The sequence below is a fragment of the Zosterops lateralis genome, assembly GCF_965231275.1.
Source record: "Zosterops lateralis genome assembly, chromosome: 1".
NCBI classification, from domain to species: domain Eukaryota; kingdom Metazoa; phylum Chordata; class Aves; order Passeriformes; family Zosteropidae; genus Zosterops; species Zosterops lateralis.
This window is the reverse complement of record NC_139762.1, coordinates 83559986-83581157: the sequence shown is the minus strand read 5'-3', so window position 1 is coordinate 83581157 and position 21172 is coordinate 83559986. Positions and strand designations below refer to the sequence as shown.

The window sequence follows — 21172 nt, the reverse complement described above, 5'->3', positions numbered from 1 at the left end:
ATACATTAAGTTTCATAGAAACAATAGTCTCTGTAACCAATCATAAACCTGAAAAGTTTTGTATAGTTCATATTTCCACTGAAGCTGAACCTGGCTAGTGCTATCCTGTTGTAGAGACCATTAGCAAGGTGTGCAGAACCAATTAGTAGAAACAAGAGGGAGTAGTAAAGCAGATTTGTGGTCTTTAAAATGCTATATGCCATAGTAAATTACTAAGAAATTAAAACTCAACAATTATTTTCCACTTTTAAGGTGTTTTGTTCATTTTTTAAAGAGCTTTAAACATGACATTCAGTTATCTGAATGAGAAATACCCAGTCTTGTTCATGTCTTACAAAACAATAATCAGATGGCAAACATGAAGCCAGCTGACAGCACATCAGATAATGTTTGCTGTGCAGTTTGGATGCCTAATTTAGCTAACAGCTGCACTTTGGTTTGGATAAATGATGCAGGCCCAAATTAAAAGAAAAGAGTAAAGTGCAATGATGGCTGAAGGCTTATCTTGCTGTCATATAAAGCATGAAATTTAGGAAGGCTAAAAAAAGCTGCTAGAGAAAGGGAGTAATTTGTTCTTCTTTTTATGATAGAAACAGCTCCAAAAATTAATTCCAGTGTATGCGCACTTAAACACATTAATTCTTTTAAAGTAGTTATTAAAACTACAGCTTAAGTGATACATGCAGTGTAGTGACTACTTTCTCAACATCGGTTAAGGGTATGTTGTATTTTAATACTGTATTACAGAATTCTCTTCTCTGTACTTCTGAAGAAATTCTGTTGTTTCAGTCCAAACTGCTACCCATCCTCTTTATTACTCCTAATGCTCAACTTCATGTTGCTGCACATTTATTAACTAACAGCATGTGTCTCATTAAAAAAAAAAAAAAAAAAAAAAAAAAAAGTGACAAAAAGTACTTTAATAACTTTAGGCAACTCTTTTAGGTGGCCAGATTATTTTCCAGCTGCTTTTTTGTCCTTCTTTTTCTTTCTTTTTTTTTCCCTGTAATTTTAAATAAAGTAAGGTGTCACAGTGTGATGAATTATTTAAAAGGAGTCTAAGCTTTCTCAGTCAAGAAGCAATTAACTACTATTGGCAATATTTTTTCCTGAAGCTTGGCCAGTAGGAACTAGGATGTTAATTCAGAATTTCAGTAGAGGTTTTTGTGGTTTTTTCTGTAGCGAGAAGATACAGCCTCTCAGAAGTGCAGTTGGAGATAAGAATCATTTTGCAAGGCCTCTTTGAGAATATCTTTTTTCAGATAATGTTCACAGTCAATTAATAGGTTCTTCACCAGAAGAATTTAAAAATTTGAGGGTCTGCTTTAAAATTGTGTCTTTTTACATTGTAAGAGGAATCCACTGTGTGGATTTTTTGAAGTTTCAGAAATAGGGTTTTTGCAACTTTGTCCGGGAAGTAGACACAGTGTCTAGTTCAGTGGTGAGTTAAGCTGCTTACCTCTTTAACTGAGAGCTGGACTTTGTGAAATGCTGAGTGCTTCACAATTTGACTTGGATAGGCTGTTACTTTAGGGGGGTTGGAGAATGTCATTACAAAACCTTGTAAGAGTCCTCCATGGTCTACTTTCCTGTTGCTTTTTGAAACGTAGCCCAGTCCTGCACTCTAACCTGTGTAGATATAACCTCTGAATTGACATCAAAGTTGGAGTGACCTGGTGATGGTTAATATATATGCAAGAGCACAAGCAAGGTGAGCTTGCAGTGTCTTTGTATTACAATTTAACATACATAACATAATAATCATGCAAAAATGCAAGATTTGTTTGGCAGGAGGACTTCCATTTTTTTCAAAAAAACATATGTCTCATGAGTTGAATCCTTGAATTATATGCAAGAAAAATTCTTGGAATAGTCTTTTTGCCAGCATCAATAGTGTTCTTGATCTTTTGCAATAATCCAGTCGCTTCTGGCTGTGAGTTCATGGTTCACCTGCCAACTGTTTCTGAACAGACTATACTACCTGCCTTGGGAGTGATACCACAACTCACCATCTGGTGAGATCATGATAGCATCACTTGACCTCCACATGTGGTCTCTGTCAAACACTTCATTGAAAACTGGCAAGACATTAGGGCCGGAACATACTGTTCTATGCAGCCCTGAATTTTGGCAGGGTTGCAACGCTCAGTAAGTAAACTTCATCTGGCTTGCAAGTCTCAGACAAATAGAACAGGCTGATGTCATCATAAGCTTTAACTCTCATTAAAGAAGAAAGAATGTGTCGAGTAATTATGAGGCTTTGTTGGGCACGGTATTTAGGGGAAGTTAATAGACAAAGATCATTTTGAGCAGTGAGACTTCTGAAGAGCTGGCATTCAATGAGCGATGAAAAATGACCCCAGCACTGTGCTTAATTTAGAAACTGGGTTTGCATCACTTTTCAGACTTTGCTTCTAACTCCACCTTACATAGATCCTAAATTAAAAAGGTAAAAAATTACAGAATAGAAAAATTAACAAAGTAAATGTGTGCTGTGTCAATCAGGTTTAATTGTATGGCTTAATAGCATAGTCATTGTTTAGCCAAATAAGAAAATAAGGGAAAACATCACAGGTATAATAATAAAAAAAATGTTCTCTGCTACTTCAAGCTATTTTTCACAGAATCATGGAATTCTTAGGGATGGAAGGGACACCTGGAGATCATCAAGTCCAGCCCCCCTGCCAACCCTAGAGCAGGTTACACAGGAACACGTCCAGAGGGGTTCTGTCCCAGACAGGGAGACTCCACAACCTCCCTGGACAACCTGTTCCTGTGCTCTGCCACTCTCAAGGTAAAGTTCTTCCTCATGTGGAGATGCAACTTTGTGTGTTTTAGTTTATGGCCATTGTTCCCTCACCCTATTACAGGGCACCACAGTAAAGAATCTGGCACCATCCTCTTTACAGTTGCCATAGGTCACTTAGAGAAATAGGCACCTCAATTTGTTTGCAGTATGCCTATCTTAATGAGAATATAATTTCTCACCTCCTGAGACCCAGTAGACAACCCCTGAGTCCTGTTCAGCTCTATGTTGCTGACACTTCCAGGTGTGGCTAGCAAGCAGTGTGCCATGATGGGTTCTTCAAACAAGTCTTTATAGCAGAATCTGTTTGTAATTTTGGATAATAAAATTTTATACTTGTGGGGGGTAGCTTGATGTAGAGCTATGTTATGCTACAGTCCTAGTAATATATCTAATTGATACTGTGATACAACTTGGCTATTCTCCCCTCTTTGTGCTTTTAGATTGTGGAAAAAGGGGCTTTTGGCTGGCGTTCATAAGTGCTGGAAAGAACTAGACTTGAGTGGGAATTTGAAGGAGGCATTGGGAAAGCGTGGCACAAATGAGGGGATCATTAAGGGTCCCTTCTAATCCAAGCCATTCTGTGGACCTATTAAATCAGAAAGGAATCAGGAACTATCCCTTGACTTATTGCCTAAAGCATGGTTCCCAGGCATCCCACATAGCTGTGGAAGAAGGCTGATAGAAGGGAATAGAACACTGGAAATAATCAGATATGTTTTTCTCTAAATTGAGAAGACTGCCAAGATGATTCCTAGGTCTTAGTGCTAAGCACTAGAAATTTAACTTGACTATCTCTACAGAAGAAAATTTTAAGTCTGGAGGAAAACCTAAAAGCTCCAGGGAAGTATGTCTCTTATTGGAAGTAGGAAGGATAGTGTTCTCCTTGCTCCTTGTTTTATGTTTGTGTGAATTCCCTTCCACGTTCTAGCCCTAACAGATTTTAGTCTACAGCACATTGTTTTGGCAAAAAAACTGGAAAAAGATGCAAAACAGCTTTTGCAAATCTTCATGATATCTCTGAGATTTTTAAGGACAGACAAGCACATCAGCTGATCATCCAGCCTATAATCCAGGATGTAAGACTGAGAAAGAAAAGACAATATATGAAATTCTTAGTCTAGTGCCTTTCCAAAAGGCAGTCACTTAAGGAGATGACATTGATCATATCAAATTGATTGACAAAGTTGTCAGAAGAAATATGAACTGCACTGCTACTATACATTTTACACTCTTATTAATGTTCATTTATTCTGTTAATTGTATAGTTCTAACTAAAAAAATGTGCACAAATATGAAATTAAAGTCTGGATATTGATTTTTCCTTTTTTGTTAAAATTCTCTAGAGGAGAAATGAATATTGGTAGCAAATCAGTTTGTGGTGGTTTTAAAATGTGATTTTTAAGTGTTTTAGGGGGGTTGTTGGTTTTTTCCCCCCTAAATGAAGACATAAATGAGGAGAATTACATTGTATTCTGAGAAACAGAGGAAGTTCAAGTCTTTGCCAAAGCAAACATCCGCAGACTTGTGTAGTCTACACGTTTCAATGCATGTGAAACTATTTGGTGTTGTAGAGTGATTTCCTTGAGTGGAAATAATACTGCAGCTAGAAATGAGATTTTGCAAAGAAGGAAATCACGGCTATCTTAGTAATTTAACATCTCAGATTTGTTTATGGATAGTTTCCTGTCTGACACATTTAACTGAACAAGTTAAAGGGTTTAAAGATTAGAATGACATTAATTTTTAACTGTCCTTGACTGTGACATTTCACAAAGGGTGTGTTCTATAAAAACAGATGGAAAAATGAGCTTGCCCCTTCGCCTTGTACTGGCTTTCTTGTGTTAACTGATTTAGCTTTCTGTCACCCATCAGCCAAGTATTCAAGGACATACTTGCCTTTTCTCATCTTCATTTTGTGAATAGAATAGTGCAAGAACAAAGCAATTTCTGTAAAATCCAGTAATACTAAGCTTTTATCTGTTTTTGAGACTTAGGGTGTTTTTGGAGTTAGAGCTTGATTTTTTGATAATCAACATTAGATTTTGTTATAAAATTCTGTTTAACACTGAAGTTTTATAATAAAAGAAAAATCTGAAATTAGGCATTATAGGCAAAATTATGTATTATGATATGTGATTAAAATATTAATGGAAGGACTGTTTTCAAAAGGCAGATGCAGTTTGCACTCCAACTCTAAGACAGATTTCCCACAGTGCTTGAGTGCTTCCAGCAGCAAAACAGCTCAGCAGCTGAGGCAGGGATAGAGCTGATGGTACAGGAGTACAGCTGGGATGCAGCCATCAGGTGAGACAAACACCTGCAGAGTGCAGGGGAGCACGGTGCAGAGTTTCTAAGTCAGGAGGAAGTCCCCTAATATAGAGTGGTGTTGTCTGGACTGGAACATGGTTATCTGGTTCCAAGAGTTGCTTGCTATTATTGTGGACTTAAACCCAGGTTGACAGTAGCTTTAGAGTCTCCATGTAAATCTGTTCCCCGGGAGAGTGATGTGTCCAGAGTTACACAAAGCTGTTGTGTCTGGTTGGTCCAAATATCAGTCCTGCTATCCCAGCATACTTATTCTTATGGCTTACTTAAGCCTTTTATTATTCATTTTATTGCCAGGCTTGTGAGATCCAACACGTCAATATGTATGGAAATAAAATGACGAATGCAGAGAAACTGTTTGCTAATTTCTAAAGTGTAGTTATTTCTATACATTTTACCAAATTTGCAAGTTTTCCAAATAATATCCTCTTTAAAAGTGTTTCAGTGTGCTAGATTTTTTTATTATTTCTGTGTCTGTGGTCTTGGTAATATATTGTTGCATTACATGGTATCCTAGTGCACAAAATGGCCTTTAATGTACTATATTTTAAATATAGTATACTATACTTTAAATAACCTATACAAATGCATTCTGCAACATAAGGACATGCTTCTGGCAGACATCAGGCTGCTATCTTTGAATGCAGTTTCTAATATAGTTGTGTTTTAGTTTTAGTTCACTTGTGTCCTCATGGAATAAACATTTGTCTTTTAATCAAATTAATTATTGCCCAATAAGGAAAGAAGGTAGCGAAATTCAGTGCTGAATATACAATTTTATTCGATGTAGCTTACAGTGATCAGCCTCATGAGTTGCTCATACACCCAGTTTTGAGAGCTCACTCAATTTTCCTTTGTCAGTATAAGCCAGTGAAAAGACTAATGATGTCCAAGGAATATTACATGAGTAAATGTTGTATAAGACACATTAATGTTCAGTTGGGACTTCTTGTGGTTTCTAGTGCTAGGCATGTTGAAACATCTGTTGCCCTGTGAAAATGCAGAATCAGCTGGGCAGAATAGTTTTTATATCATCAAGTTTAGTGGACAGATTTATACCTCCATTTTGCAGCTGAAAGATTTATCTGTCTGATTTTCCTAGAACAACTCATCTTGGATCAAAATATTTTCTTCTCAACTGCTTTAAGTTATGTCATAGGAATATGTCGTTAAATCTAAACTCATAAATCTTACATAAAAATCTACCACTTGTCTTTCATAGAATATTATAAGGGATTAGTGCAGTTATAGCTATATCAAGAGTTTAAAGTCGATTATTGAAACATGTCTTTTTTCTTTTAGAACTTCTTGTAAAATGGTTCTTCATTATTTCAAGATTTCTTAAAAATTTTTTTTGAAGGGAAAAGGTTTGAGATGGTCCCACACACAGTTTGGGATGATACTGTTGTTTGCTCAGTTACAGGTTAGCTCTGGGTTTTTTTCCTTTGGATTGCATTTTTGAAATTCAATAGGCATACTGACCCCTCACTATATCATCACCAGCAGGTGTATCAGGATCTGGCTTGTTCAAATCAGTGTGTGTCTAGTCAGTGTGGGATGATGGAACCACTTTGTAATGAGGGTGTGCCGGTGATTGAATCCATGTATCCTTTTCCCAATCCTTTTTCTTTTAAAAATAAATTTCTACAGTCATTCAATGTTTCCACGAATAAGACAATTTGTATACAAATCAGTCAGTTCCTCTATAAAAGAATAAAAGATTCTGACATGTAACATTGCATAGAAAGGAGGAAGAAGCAAGAGAGTATAAGGACTTTCTTCACACAATTTTTATCATAGACCATAAATTTTTTATTTGTATATGCTCAACAATCATCTGACATCCCTTAAAAGCAATCCTTATTCCAAGCATGATTCTATGGCTGATATATCTGTATCATCTGTAGCTATGTTGTTTGAGCAGGAAGAAAATTGCTTTAAGGAAAATTTTGTTAAATATCAAGACTGGAAAATTCTTAGGTTTTCAAGATTTTTGCTTTTCTATGGCAAAATGATAGGAGTGATAGTAAAGGGAAAATCTGTTGCCATAAGACAAATGTTTCTTGTAATGTTTATAAAAATACTGGAAAGACTGGTTTGGATTTTGAGACACAAACTATGCAAATTAATGGTTCAGTTTCTGGCTTACAGGAGGCAGCTCAGTTTTGGGAGCCATAAACCTGCTGTCAATTTGGGCCTAATTGGGTCTGTGGATAAAAGAACGTTGGCATTTACCAGATGACTTAGTACTTTTATAAATAAGCATTTCTGTTAGAAAGTTTAAGAGGGAAGAGCTGACAAATACAAAGCCAGTCTCTGGCCTATAAGTAGAGGACAGGCAAGGCAAAGGAGTGGAGCTCACACTAGAAATTTGTCTGAGAACCTCCTTGTCTTTGAATGCTTGATGAATTTTCAGTAGTGATGACATTTGTTTCCTTGGGCCTCCTTTAATATTTTTCATTACTTCATATTCATTGCTACCTGACCCAAAGAAAATACTAGACTTTTACACATGAGGAAACTTAAAATCAGTTTACACATGCACTCCTAGAGTATACACAGATTGTTTGCAAACAGGGTGACTGTGAAATGCTAGTGATTGAAAATTTCAAGCATTGGCCTTGTAGGATTCTTTTCCACACAGTTTTGACAAGTAACCTCCCCATGATGTTGTTATGCTCTAAATATATTCCCAAATCTTATCTAGAGCCTTCAAATTTTGATAAGTATGTTGAGCTTTCACAGTAGGAAAACACATTCAGCACATTGCTCAGATATTTTGTCTGCAATATTGGAAGTATTTTTCAAAGAGCATGTGAGCCCTGAATGTGATGGAATTTATCATCATCATCATCATTATTATTATTATTATTGTTGTTGTTGTTGTATTGTATGTGGTCTTATCGGTAGTGGAAGAGAAATTACACTAGTTTTCATATTTGGGTCCTTTTGAATTCTTTTATTCATCTCTTTTTCAGTTCATGGTATTTAATTATAGTCAGAACTTAATGAACATCTTTTCAAATTATGATTTTGCTTTAACAGGAGCTGATCTAATAATTTCTTGTTGATAAATATAGGTGAAGCACAAGTGCTAAGACTAGGTTAGACTCAGAGAGGGGCTCATGTAACAAAATTTCAATGGGAAATTACTCCAAATAATGTTGGAAAGGCTTGATTTCTTTATAAAAGAAGCAGCCAGCCATAACAAATTATTTTCAAGTTCTATTGGTTTTGTATATACAATTGGAAGAAAGAAACAGAATGTTCTTTGTGCTTTTTCCATTTATGTTTAGCTTCATAGGTTTACCGAAATTGGAATTAAAGAAAAGCTACTTTTAGCAATTTTTATGACCTGTTCTTGAACTAGACACTTCTTATATACATTGTAGCGTGACTGGCTTTAAACAAGCTTTTCATCTTCTTTATGGTGTTCGTGAAGAATACTGCACTTAGCTGACAGTATAATAAAAGCATTTTTGTGTGTGTATTTCACCAAACTTTCATTATTGTAATCGTGCACTAGCTATTTCCTAGCCTATTCTTTAACTGTAGCAGCATGATAGATACATCTATCTAATGTTCCTCAGAAGATTCAACTAAGTAATAATACATGGAGCTGAAAAGGATAAGCTGACTTCTAACAAGAATCTTTTCTTCATAGGAAAGCAGTTATGTGCCTTTGTGGGATTTGACTATATCAGGCTAATATTCTTCACTTATCTGGTAGTTGGAGAAGGGTGATCAGTGATTTCTGTCATTTTAAGTGGGAAGACACATTTACTTACTTTCTGACTTGATTCTCAAGATTTCCTAGCTTTATCTTTTAAATCACCAATGCAAACATTTTTTGTCCTAAAATGAAATGACCTTTCTGTCTATGGAGGGAGGAGTGAAGGTGGAAGCTGCAAAATGCCATTAAAGAACTGCAAAAGTCAAGCTTGTACTTGTGAAGTGTTGGGAAAGTTCAGATGGTGCCTGTCTGCCAGATGATTCAAGTTCTCCATAGCTACTGAATTTGCAGTCTTTGTAGTAATCAAAGTCCCCACTTTGATAATTTTCTTTTTTTTTTTTTTTTCTGTAAGGTTGTATCCTGAAGAATCAAGATACAGTATGAAGTGCCTACATGTTGTTAGTTACTTAAAATGCAGGGCAGAAGAATGTTTTTGGGTTTTTTTCAAAGTGTGTATTTGCCAATTTCTTCAATGGAGAAGAATGCAGCATTACATGGCTGTCCTTGGTGTAATTCCCCTCGAAACCAAAGCCTGATGAGTCTGTTTCACTAAATGGAGTCTCCCATGTTCAGCTCCATATTGGGCATTCTGTTTCAACTTCAGTTTGTTGTGATTAGTTCCTAATCACTACAGGCAGTTTCTTTGTCAGGAGAAGTGTCCCATCTTAATACAGAGCAGCACTATAACATTGAGCAAAAGTTTTTTCAGTGGAGCACTAAAATTTTGCTGTATCCATTTCGAGCATTTGGTGTGGTGCTCTTTTTTGCATAAAAGTCCAATGTTTTTAAATTCTGTGAAATTTGGTGGCCAAAATTTAAGTCCATAAAATCAGTTACTAGCTAGTTACTCCTAATATTATTGCCCATTTATTATGCCTAACTTTGTCTAGATTTTCCTCATTGACCTTAGTCATGCACTATATCTGGTGGAAATTTAATATAAAATGCTGACATAATCCATGATAGTAGGAATTAGGTCTGGGACACCCTTCTTTCCCACCCTTGTTAGGTGTGAAGCTGCAGCTCATCCTGGTTGCTGTGCTCTGTGTCCAGTGTAGTTATTACCAAGGTTCTCCCATGCAGGATGCAGGTTCGCCACGGGACAGAGAGTGTCCAATTGTCATGTGGCATGGTGTTTAAAGCATAATCCTCAAAGGTGGGAACAAAAGGGTTCTTTTTTTTGAAATGTAAGACCCTCCTGAATGCCTTTAAAAAGGAAGGCTAAGTGAAGGAGACTCTTTTCATATCCTAATCTTTGTAAAATTCATGTATTCTCAGATTTTTTTACTCAGCATAGGAAAGGAAACCTGCAAATCAGTGCATTTCCTCTGAATTCTGGTGGTAGATTTAAGTAGTGTGAAGCTACTATTTGTTTAATGAAATCTCCCACAACAATTGTATTTTGGGAGTCCATTAAGCCTCTGGATTAAATGAAATATGATTAATATGATTATTATTGTTTTTATTAGTTAGGCCTTTGAAATAGTAGAGAACTACCCACAGTTCTGTATATTAGATACAGAAGTATTGGGACAGAGCAGTTATATCAAAGAAATGAAGACCTCTTTAGAGGAATGCCAGCAGCATGTCATATGTGGGCAGCCACCATTACTCTCTGCCACAGCAGAGCCTGGTACTTACTAGTGTTGTCTGTACCTTTCAAATATAAAAATTCCACAGCTTTTCCTACATGTTGTTTTTGGGAATTTTTTTTAATAGAAAAAGGAAATGGAACTAAGTTCCAACAAGCTACAGAAAATATTATGCAACCCAGTGAAACCCAAGTCGTTTTGAAATAACATTTTTTTGTATTTTTAAAAGCAGCATAAACAGTAATAAAGTCTTGGCATATCAATCAGCATGTTGCAATTATTGGAAGCCAAGGTGTTACAGATCTTCAAAAGCATGTCCATGAAGTCCAGTAGGTATGAATAGGGTACAGTGTGATTTCATATCATCATGCAAGTAAACAGTCAATTCTGATTCTTCTCTCAGAAGCCTTAGACAAGAATTGGACAGGAAAATAAAATAAATAAAGAAGAGTTTATTCACTTTGCATGCCAATTGGAGTATTTAACCATCATTTAAGGTTTGAAGAAACCAATGGAAAAAGAAGATCATGTCATGGCTGAAGCTTACATACACACACACAGTGTCATACTCTGCTTTGCTGAGTGTTGGGCTCTCTACTTCACTTTTTCCAGAACCATCAAATGCCTACCAGACTGGTATTTCTGCTCTGACACTCATCTGCAGTTCTCATCTCTTTCCTTTTCTGAGTGTAATATTACTGTAATTCTTTAATCTCTGGTTGTCACTGTAAATGCTCATTATAAATATACTGTGCTGAGAAATTAAGTCATATGGCAAACACTTCTTTTTTTTTGCTTGTTGAAAATTTTCAGCATCAACAAAATACATCCTTTACTGTGCCTATTTTTCAAATTTTTTAGATATCACAAGCAGCATCCCTGAATGATTTAAGGAAAAAGAAGAGGCGTGCTCCTCTTCCACCAGCTGCGTCTGCTCCACCCACTCCCGCCATGCCAAACAGGACAGAAGACAGGGAAGACAAGAGGAAGAGCACAATGGGTGAGAGGCGTTCTTTTCTCCTGAATAACCCTATTCATGTGCTTTCAATGCTCGCTATTTGATGTCGCCTTAATTCTGTTTTGCTGTGAGTTTGGAAACTTTTGTAACTTGGAAAAAAAAACTTCATTTCTCTGCAGAATGAAAGTCTGGAAATAAGTGTTTGTATAGTACTTTTTTCTTTTTTTTTTTTTTTTTTAATGGCACCATTCAGAGAACCAAAAAGTAGTAAAATGTAGGTAACACTCATCAGATGATTTGGATATTTGGCACAAACTTTATATATAAAAACACTTGTCCTGGGCCTATTCTGTGCCTTGAAGGTCATGATTGGTTTGCTGTTAAATGAAAATACAGAAATAGTAAATGGAAATGCTAATAAATGGAGACAGGCCAGGCAATAATGAATGCATCTGAAGCCATGAAGTTCTGCTAGAACCAGAGTACAGTCAACTTGGTTCAGTGTTAACTCATGTTTCTAAAGCTTGAAGACATTTGGTTTTTATATGGTCCTCCAACAGTTGACATCAACTGCTCATATAAAGGTTGTTTGTTTTTTTTAATTTTGTCCTCACTTTTATTATAAATCAATATCTGACAATTGTTTAGCTAATCAGTAGAAGCAAAGAATTGATGCTCTCAAAGGAATGCCCTATGTACCTAGATTCAAAAAAAGAAACTATAGCTTCAACCACATGTGACACCACATTTACTCACACAGGAAAACTGAAAAACGTTCTCCCAGACCTCTGTTGTTATCTGCCCTGTCACTCGTTCAGGTTGGTGAGAGCTTTGCTTGAATGAGGACACCGGGATTGTGCTTCTAGCAAGCAAAGTGATTTTATAATGAGTCAAATGATGAGATAATGACCCCGCATATTGGAACTCATTTTTCAGTACGTTAAGAGAATCATTCTTCAAGTGCCATAATGCACGCAGTGCACTTCAGTTCATGCCTTTGACCTCATGTTTCATAAAATGCCTAAGACGTACAGATATGACATTCTGTCATACATAATTGCTTACATTACAAATGCCTCACAGTTTAGAAAGAAACCTCTTGGCTTTGTTCCAGCATTTATTTTCAGTAAATGCTTCACATTTAATGCCTCAGCATTTATGTAGCAGCAGGAGTCCATTATCATGTGACATATTTGACTCCACTGACATCTCTTATTTAAGCTCTCTAAGGGCAGTGCTATTGCAGGGTCATATAACGCAGGAGTTTTCAGAAAATTGGCTTACTTTTAATCACTACAGATGTCACACTCTACCTCTTCTCACACTTTGCCCTACTACTGGTCACTTTTTGGTGACATTTGTTGGTTTAACTTTTTATAAGTGGGGGGTTTTTTGGGTTTTTGTTTTTGTTTTTGTTTTTTTTTGTACTGGTGCTCAAATGTTACAGATGAGATATAGCAGAGCAGAGCTACTTCTAGTCTGTTCAGTAGTGTGTACATAAGTGCTTGCTGGCCAGACTCTGCTCATGTAGGATTCTGTAGTATCGTTTGCTTTAATGGAGCCTTATTATTTTACACTGACAAAGAACTTGTCCCACAGTAGCCCTGTCTTCAGTGCTTTTTGTTTTCTGCTACTTTCTTGAATGAATGTGTTCATTAACAAGAAAAAATGCTACAGCCGGAGAGGGTTGGTAAAACAGCCTCTCTTCAGGGCCCTTGCAAGGAAACAATGAGAAAGCACAGATGGCTCTGAAAGCATGAGAGAAAAGCTGTGAAAAAAGCAAGACTCTAGTGAGGGAAAAAAACGTGCTGCAAGAAATAGTCAGCCACATGATGGAAAAAGTATTTAAGATACCTGTGTAGCTCTCAAGTTAGCCATGTGAATCAAAGCAAAAGATCCTATCAAGAATATTCTCAAACTGGCAAATTCCCTGTAGTATTTAATACCGAATCATTTATTGTGACAGCAAAGTATTCAGCCAAATTTCCTCAAAGCAGTAAAAAAAGGTTTGCCAGCATTAAATTGTGTCTCTGGAAGATACTCCTCTGGAAGCTAGTGACTCCTAAGTAAAAAATCATGATTGTTGAATCTTTTTTCTTCCCCCTTGGTGCTGCTTCCCTTCTCAGCAGCCCCAAATCACAAGCCAGGGAGTGTAGGAATGGATCAGACCATACATCTGTCTCTGCCAGCATCCATCTCCAGCAATGACCACAGCACATGCTTGAGGCAGGGCATGAAAGCAGAACAAGTGGGCAGTCAGGGTTCCCCAGTGCACTTTCAACCTCTAGGGACTTTCCAAATAGCAGTAGCTCAAGTTCTGTACACTACACACTGGCAGCGGCTTTTTAACATTGAAAGTGGTTCACAGAGTACAGTGCAAAGATGCATGTATTTGTTTAGTTATTGCACAGAGTGTTGAAATAATCCCCCAGAAAAAGTTATGGGCATTTCCTTTGATAGCTTCAAACACTATTTTGCAAAAAACAACTTAATCATCTGCTTCTCTACAATGTCAAAATAATGAAAACTGACTCAAAAAGAAAAAACAGAAAAACCTGTAAGATACCTACTTCAAAATGGTGTCCTAAGGCATCTTCCTCTTTCTCTCAGGAAGAGTCAGGAAAATAATCATGTAAAGTATCTGAGAGGTCAACAAATTCAGGCAGTTTGACACTTCAGAAGATAAAACACATTTTTCACATTTTCTTACACAGCTCTTTTCAATTTTATTTTACTTAACTATTTTTTCCATCCTTACGCCTGCCAAAACCAGTGATTTTAACTGTTAGTTGTAATGTACATGTACATGGTGGGCTCCATTCTGGTCCCACGGCTGTTGGTTTAAGACCCACCTTTTCCTTCTTCTTTAATTATTTGGATGTAAATAAGAGCAGAATGAGATCCAGAGAGACTTTGGATGTGGGTAAGGGAAAATCAATGTGTTTTTAAAAAATAACAATGAACAAAGCGGTCATTATCTTGCAATGAAGTAACAAGTCAATTGATCCCCCTGTAGGTGATGGACGGCAGGTGCCACAAAAGCCTCCCAGGGGCACCTCTCGTGGTCCCCCCCAGTTAGTGATCCCCCCACCCCCACCTTACCCTCCTCCTGGCAGTGACATTGTGGATCCAACAGTGTGTTACAGAGAAGCAGATGTTACAGCACCAACAGAGCTGGTACCTAAACGTATGTTTGAAAGTATATGTATTTGCATTTCCATTCTTTTGATGATTACTCTCAGGGGTAGCTTTTCCAGACTTTCCTCTCTGCTCTTTAGACAACCGTGTCTGTTTTCCCCCCTTTTTCCAGCCTGTTGTCTTTCAAAATGCCCAATGCAGTGTAACTAATTATATAAAGTAAACAAAACACTTGTTTGCAGAGAGAGTTTTGCACGTGATACCTGGTCATTGTACAGAAACATTTGAAAGTAACCATCAAGCTTTGTTGCTTTGTTCAACGGAAAAAAAAAAAAAAAAAAAAAAATGCTGTCTTGTATTAATTCTCAAGTTTGTTTTTCTGTACCAGCAATTTTTTTGTCTCCTCAGAAACAAGTTCCTTTGAGAGTCAGTGGGTCTATCAGTCTAGGTTAAAAACTACAATGTCTTCCTTAAGAAAATTAAACCATTTACAGGACCTGTGTGCTGTTAAAGGCTTTCCTGTCCTAATGGGTACATCTTTCTTGGCATCTCTGGGTAGCCCTTTGTATGTTCTTCACCTTGGGGCATGACAGTTATCAGACAAAGAAGTACAATATTTTTCACATCCTTGTGTACTTGTGAAAAGCATGTTTTCATGCTGCTTTTTCGTGCTTATCCATTGACTGCCTTTAAATCTTTGTACACAATCCAAGTCTTTGATCATGTATTATGTTCCCTGTGGGCTTGCCCTGCACACCCATGTAGAGCCGGTAAAAGCAGCAAAGCTCTGCACGTTATGACATTTCATGGATGCACTTCCTTTGAAGACTAAGAGGGTGTCTCCTAACCATGGGATAGAGAAATGTCTCCATTAGCTGCTAATTTGACAGAAGGTCTCTTTCCAGGACCTTATGTTTACCAAAAGTACTTTGCAGGTTGCATTTACTCTGATGCATTAATGTGGGTGTGTTTAGCTGATTGATTGCCAGCTAAATCTAAAGCACTATTTTTCAAATCTGTGTTGAGGAAATAAAAAATGGTAAGTTTTATTGGAGCTAATGACAAAAATTAAGGAGATCATACTAACAGAAAACCTGAATCTTATTGAGGAGTAACTCTAAAGCATCTTTACCAGCTTATGCACAGAAATCATATCATACTTAAAATCTTTTTGTTCTAGATGCCATCAGCTTGCCTACAATGTTTTCATTATTAAAAATCCATTCTGGCCTTCTTTGCATTAATATTTCTGCTTCATTTGAGTTTTTATCACTGTTATTTTGCAATGCTTTCCTGATCTACCTTGCTGATCAAATTCCCTTTAATCAATGCAGCCCTGATGTAATCAGTGTGATCATTTGCTCTTAAACAAACACAGTATCTCAGCCAAAAGGATTTGATTAAGCTCGTACATAGAAATATAACATGAATTTTCATTGTCCTCAATTTACTGAGAGCAAGAGCTTAGTGGGTACTTATTTTAGGCTTAAAGCATCAGTGTTGGAGAGTGGCAAGTTTTAGCTCTGTAATTATGCTGTGTCCTACCTAGATAAAGATAAGATTTACACAAGAGAAGCGTGTATAGGTGTACCCATGAGAGACAGCAGCACGTAGGACAGATGCTAATTACATTGCCTAATGCCATTCTGAAAGGTGCTTAGATACCATAGTGATTGAGCTGTGTAAGAACAACGTTTTGCAACGATGTGTTTTATTGCCTGAGAATGCCTCAAGCAGTGCAAATAAGATTTGGGCGGTAGATTCAAAGAACAACAAAATTTTCAATCTTCCTAACTCTAACCTCAGTAAATGTGTTTTCTCATAGAGTAAGGTGGGGAGGAAGATAAACTGCTGATGCCAGCTGTTGATAAAAGACATGTTTTTTTCTTAAATCACTCTCAAAACAGCTTTCTTTGATAACAATTGTAGTCTTCCTTTGCTGGGTAGGTGACTCTCAACAGCAGTATGTGTTCCATGAGAAAAAAATCCCATTTCATAGTTAAAATCTGTGGTCATGTGGAGTTTAAATTCTCACCCCTTCTGATCTGCCACTGTCTGTGAAGGACTGTCCTTCCTTCCTTCCTTCCTTCCTTCCTTCCTTCCTTCCTTCCTTCCTTCCTTCCTTCCTTCCTTCCTTCCTCCCTTCCTTCCTCCCTTCCTTCCTCCCTTCCTTCCGTCCATCTGTCCTCCCCAGCAAACACAATTGTCTCTTTGTGCTCTGGAAGACACAGGTTGAGGGATTTTCATTTCATAGAGAGTAGTGGCAATCACTGGTCATTGAATTTTCCAAATTTATGTGGAGTGTAAATAATTCATGAGTAAGGCCTTTAGTAAGATACTTGAGCTTTTCTGTATCAAATGGTAAGAATCTCTTCCACAAACAAGGGTACAAAAGTTTCTCACAGTTTTTGCTCTTGAATATTTTTATTCTAATTACATGACCTTTTCTCTAACGTTTGGTCTGGTAGAACCTTAGCTGCATGTTGTGTGCACATTTAAATTGATGCGTTTATGGGATTCTTTCTCCTTCCTTATCTTACTAATCAGATTGTTCACAGCCTGATTCTAAGATTGACTGTACTTTGGGAATGCAGAGATGGAGATTGCTGCATGGTGTTTGGTTATGTCACATTGCTTGTAAAGTTCCAAATGTGTGAGTTGATGGTAAGCTCTGTGCTACTTACCCAAAGTAAAGAATGTACATAGTGAAAGACTGCTGCACCTAGAAAAGCAACTGAAACGTGCTGCCTTGAAATGTCAGCCAGCTCATTAGAGTAAATTCAGTGTTCCTGTGAAGCTCCACTTTAGCCCTTTATTTGGCTAGTTATGAGCTGTTATTAAGATATGGAGTAAGAAATTAAAAACTCTATGGGAAAGAATATACAATTCACCTTCCTGCAGAGTGAGATCCTGAAGTTAAATTTTTCACTCTGGCACTGGTTAAAGTAATGGTGAACTTAGGGCTCACACTGGGTAAGGGCTTGACCACTGATTGATTTGTATCTTTCAGAAAGTGTTTTCTCTTTGAAGAAATGAAATAATGATTTGAACCTGTCCTTGTTTTAAACTATAGATCAAAATAGTCAAACATCACTTAATTAGAAGGTTTTTAAGGGGTGAAGGAGTGGGTACACTATTTTATTTTCTGTAGATGACATGCATACTAGTGGTTGATGACTAAAACCAAGTTAATTTTAAGGTACTATGAGAACAGAAAAGAGTCCCTATAACTATTTTTTTATTGTATCACTGATACATGGACAGGTAATACAAACCAGTTGACAAAGGCAATGACAGTTTCACAAACAGCTTAGTCATATTTCTTCAATAACCTTAGATATATATCTGGTCTTTCACAGGGCTAGATTCTAAGAGTTGGGTTTTGTTAGCTTGAAGCAAAAATGGGTAGAAACGCATAGGAAACTTCATTCTCTCACATGTGGTTCTAAATCAACTGAGAACTGAGGGCTGCTGTGCAGAGAGTTTTGTTGGCTTGTCGTGGTACACTGCTTCATAAAGCATGTGTCAAGTGACCCCAGCCTTTTCTTTCTCAGAGGTGGTCTTTAAAGCAAGAATGCCTGCAGGTGTGACTTAGGAGGCTTTTATTGCCATCACTACTCTTACACATTCAGGCAATCCGAGGCTAAAGAATGAATTGACTCTCCGGTGTCATCTATCTTGCTCCTTCTGGAGAATTAAAATTCAGGCCAAATAAAGCAGAATTCATAGACATACTGTGTATCAGTAAGTATTGTGCTGTTAGGATTGAGTTAGCTTATACACAAACCCAGGGGCTTAGTCTCAGAGCATCTATGGGATTCCCGTGCCCATGCACCTACACCTCCTTTGGGCATCTGATTCTTTTATGTTACTGAGCATGCTAGCCATTCTGCTGACTGACCTACACAAGACTTGTAATTTTATCCTTTTACTCTTTTCCCCCAACAGTTTACTGTTGTGCATCATTCCCTTCATACTCCAAGCGTGTCTGACAGACCTTGCCTCTTCCTATGACCTTCATACTTCTGAACCTCCTGTTGCCTCTGCTACCCTGATTCTTCTGTTGCCTTCCTTCCTCCTCTGCTGAAAAAAAAAAAAAAAAGAAAAAAAAAAAAAAAAGAAAAAAAAAACAACTTTATTTTTGACTGAGATTTTGGCTTTTTTTCTTTTTAAACTCGCACATTATCTTAAGTTACTATTGATTATTTTTGGCTGTGGTTCATACTCATTTGTGAGATGTATGCTCCAGAACTGAATAGTGTGTTATATAAATCTATGTATTAGCCTCAGAAATATTATCTGTCATTCTTTTCCTAAAGATTCTCTTTATTTTGAGCCGTGATTCAATTTGATTTGGTGTTGCAGATGAGTGTTTTCTTGGGACAGGGTGCCTTACTTTCCATATTGTTTAAAGTTTTAATGAAAAGTTTCTAAAAGCTTTTTCTTGGTTTTTTGGGGGGGTTTTTTTGGGATTTTTTTGTTTTGTTTTTTTTGGTTTTTTTCTGTTACTGTAGGTATAAAATTTTGTATTCTCTATTTCTTCTATTTTCCTTTTACTGCATCTATTTTGTTCCTTTGGAGCAAAACTAGAACTGGGCGTGGCCCAGTCAAGTTGAAGTGCAAGATTCTTTCTGTATCTTGGCTGTCAAGGGAAAAAGAAACAGGAAGACCTGTTGTATCTATAAGGGGCTTAAAAGGAATACCAAGAACCAACACCAAATACACTGATTCACATTCTGTACTTCTGCTTTCATCCTGATGCTTGATATGAGTAATATTATCTTGATGCTAGGGACATGCTGTGGAAATCAAGGTGTGTGTTCTATTTCTGAAACAAAAGATGCAAACACTGTTTATTCAAGATACATCTCGTTCCACAAGTCTCCTTTTTGCACTTGTATTAGGAATAGTCAGTGAATTCTAATTAAAATATCATCTATAGGTTTGTACTTAGCAAAAACTTCTTTGTGCTAAAGGAAGTTCTTCATGAGAACGGCCCATAAGACATGTATTTTTAATAATCCTGAACTAGAAACATAGACTTTATGAGTTGTAATGTAATGGTGCACACACCCAGAACTATTCTGACCTCACATGTACTGTGCTTTAAGACATTCATGTTATTTAAATGAGTGACTTGCAATACATAACTCTAATTTAAATGATGAAAAGTTATTGTTTTACCCTCAAGCAAATAATCATGTTAATCTTGACTCCTTTCCAGGTAGGCAAAATGGAGAATAAGAAAACAAAGCATTCCTACAGATAATATGAAATATGACTAAAATCGGGTTTGACAGATTTTAATACAAATATGACATGTAGTTGGTAAGTTTTAAGTGATTCTTTAGAAAGTATACTTAGTGCCCTAAGGGTCTTCTAATAAAAGTGGAGTGGATTTGAACTCTCTGAGCTGCCAGGTACTTTGTAATACCATCTTAAGACAGGACGATTTTAAGTTGTAAGTCTTGTAATTGTAAGTCTTCTCTCAAAAAAACCCCAAAACAAGTAGGTGTTCACAATGTGAAGATTAAGAACCTAACTTACCCATTCTCATTACTCTATTTGCATCCTATTTGTAGTTCCACAGCATTAAATGGCCCACGGAGTTCAAATCAGTGTAAAAATAATGAAGTGGTGAAACAAAGTGTTTTATATTGAGTACAAAGTGCTGTGTATTGTCAAAGCAGTTCTTTCTGTTGACAGCATTTTCACTGAAAGGTGGCACAAGTTTTCAACAAACTTTCACATTTTTAATGAAAAAATCACTCTGCTTGGAAGGATACAGCTATGGCCACTCTCCACATAGCTGGCATGTTTCCTACAAATAGCTGTCTCTTTTCAAGTTGTGTCCTCAATTCTTCAAAGCTGTACGTGAAATCTCAAAAAGTTCATTATTTAAATTTAATGTACCTTTAATTAAAATGCAAATTTTACCACTAAAATATGTTCAGGGGAATTAACAGTTTTTGTGAAATTCCTAGGTTAAATATTTTAAAGAACAGCTTAAACTAGCCAGCTCTGCCTTTCAGGATTTAAAAAGGATCATTATTTATGTTCACTCATATTTGTTTATTATGATTTCATAAGTTACAGATACATATATACTATTAAATGGAACTTAAATATATATATATATATATAAGAAAGATTTCTGTGTCCTTACAAGAAATCATCTTAGTTACAAGAAATTGCACAATGACATTAGCATAGTTTGAAACCACCCGGTAATGTACATGGTATCAGAAAAAACTTTCAGTGACACTCATGAAATCCAAATCTGTTGAGTGGAAATGCACAAGTACTCTGTCTCAGAACTGTTAATTCATAATAGCATGTGTGCACAGAGAAGCTTAAGCAAGGTGAGGTTGCAGGACCAGGAACTCACTGGAAAGTTTGGTTCATGAACACCAGCTCAGCCCTGAGGCACTGTTGAGGAATGCCTGTTTGTTCCAAGCTTCAGTTCAGGATTTGTAAGAGCTCCTAAACTTGGCTTTTGAAACAGGATTGGGTTTTCCTCATTTTCAATAGTTGGAAGGAGTTATCAGTTTAGGTCTCTTTGATGGAGTCTTAGGTCAGCAGTGATATGAAAGGACATTGGCTTGGTTTTACTCCTT

The 21172-nt window shown here is 36.8% G+C and overlaps 1 protein-coding gene across 10 annotated transcripts in view; it reads left to right on the top strand.

The window, feature by feature from the left end:
* Positions 1–21172, top strand: part of COBL (cordon-bleu WH2 repeat protein) — a 187977-nt gene that overhangs the window by 123869 nt on the left and 42936 nt on the right. For 8 of the 10 annotated variants that reach the window (XM_083864579.1, XM_083864581.1, XM_083864580.1 and 5 more), the window contains 2 exons: positions 11321–11459; positions 14434–14604. In XM_083864579.1, the coding sequence (XP_083720705.1) occupies positions 11321–11459; positions 14434–14604 (310 nt within the window). The remainder of the gene's footprint in view (positions 1–11320; positions 11460–14433; positions 14605–21172) is intronic. The other 2 variants (XM_083864584.1, XM_083864585.1) reach the window with 1 other exon arrangement.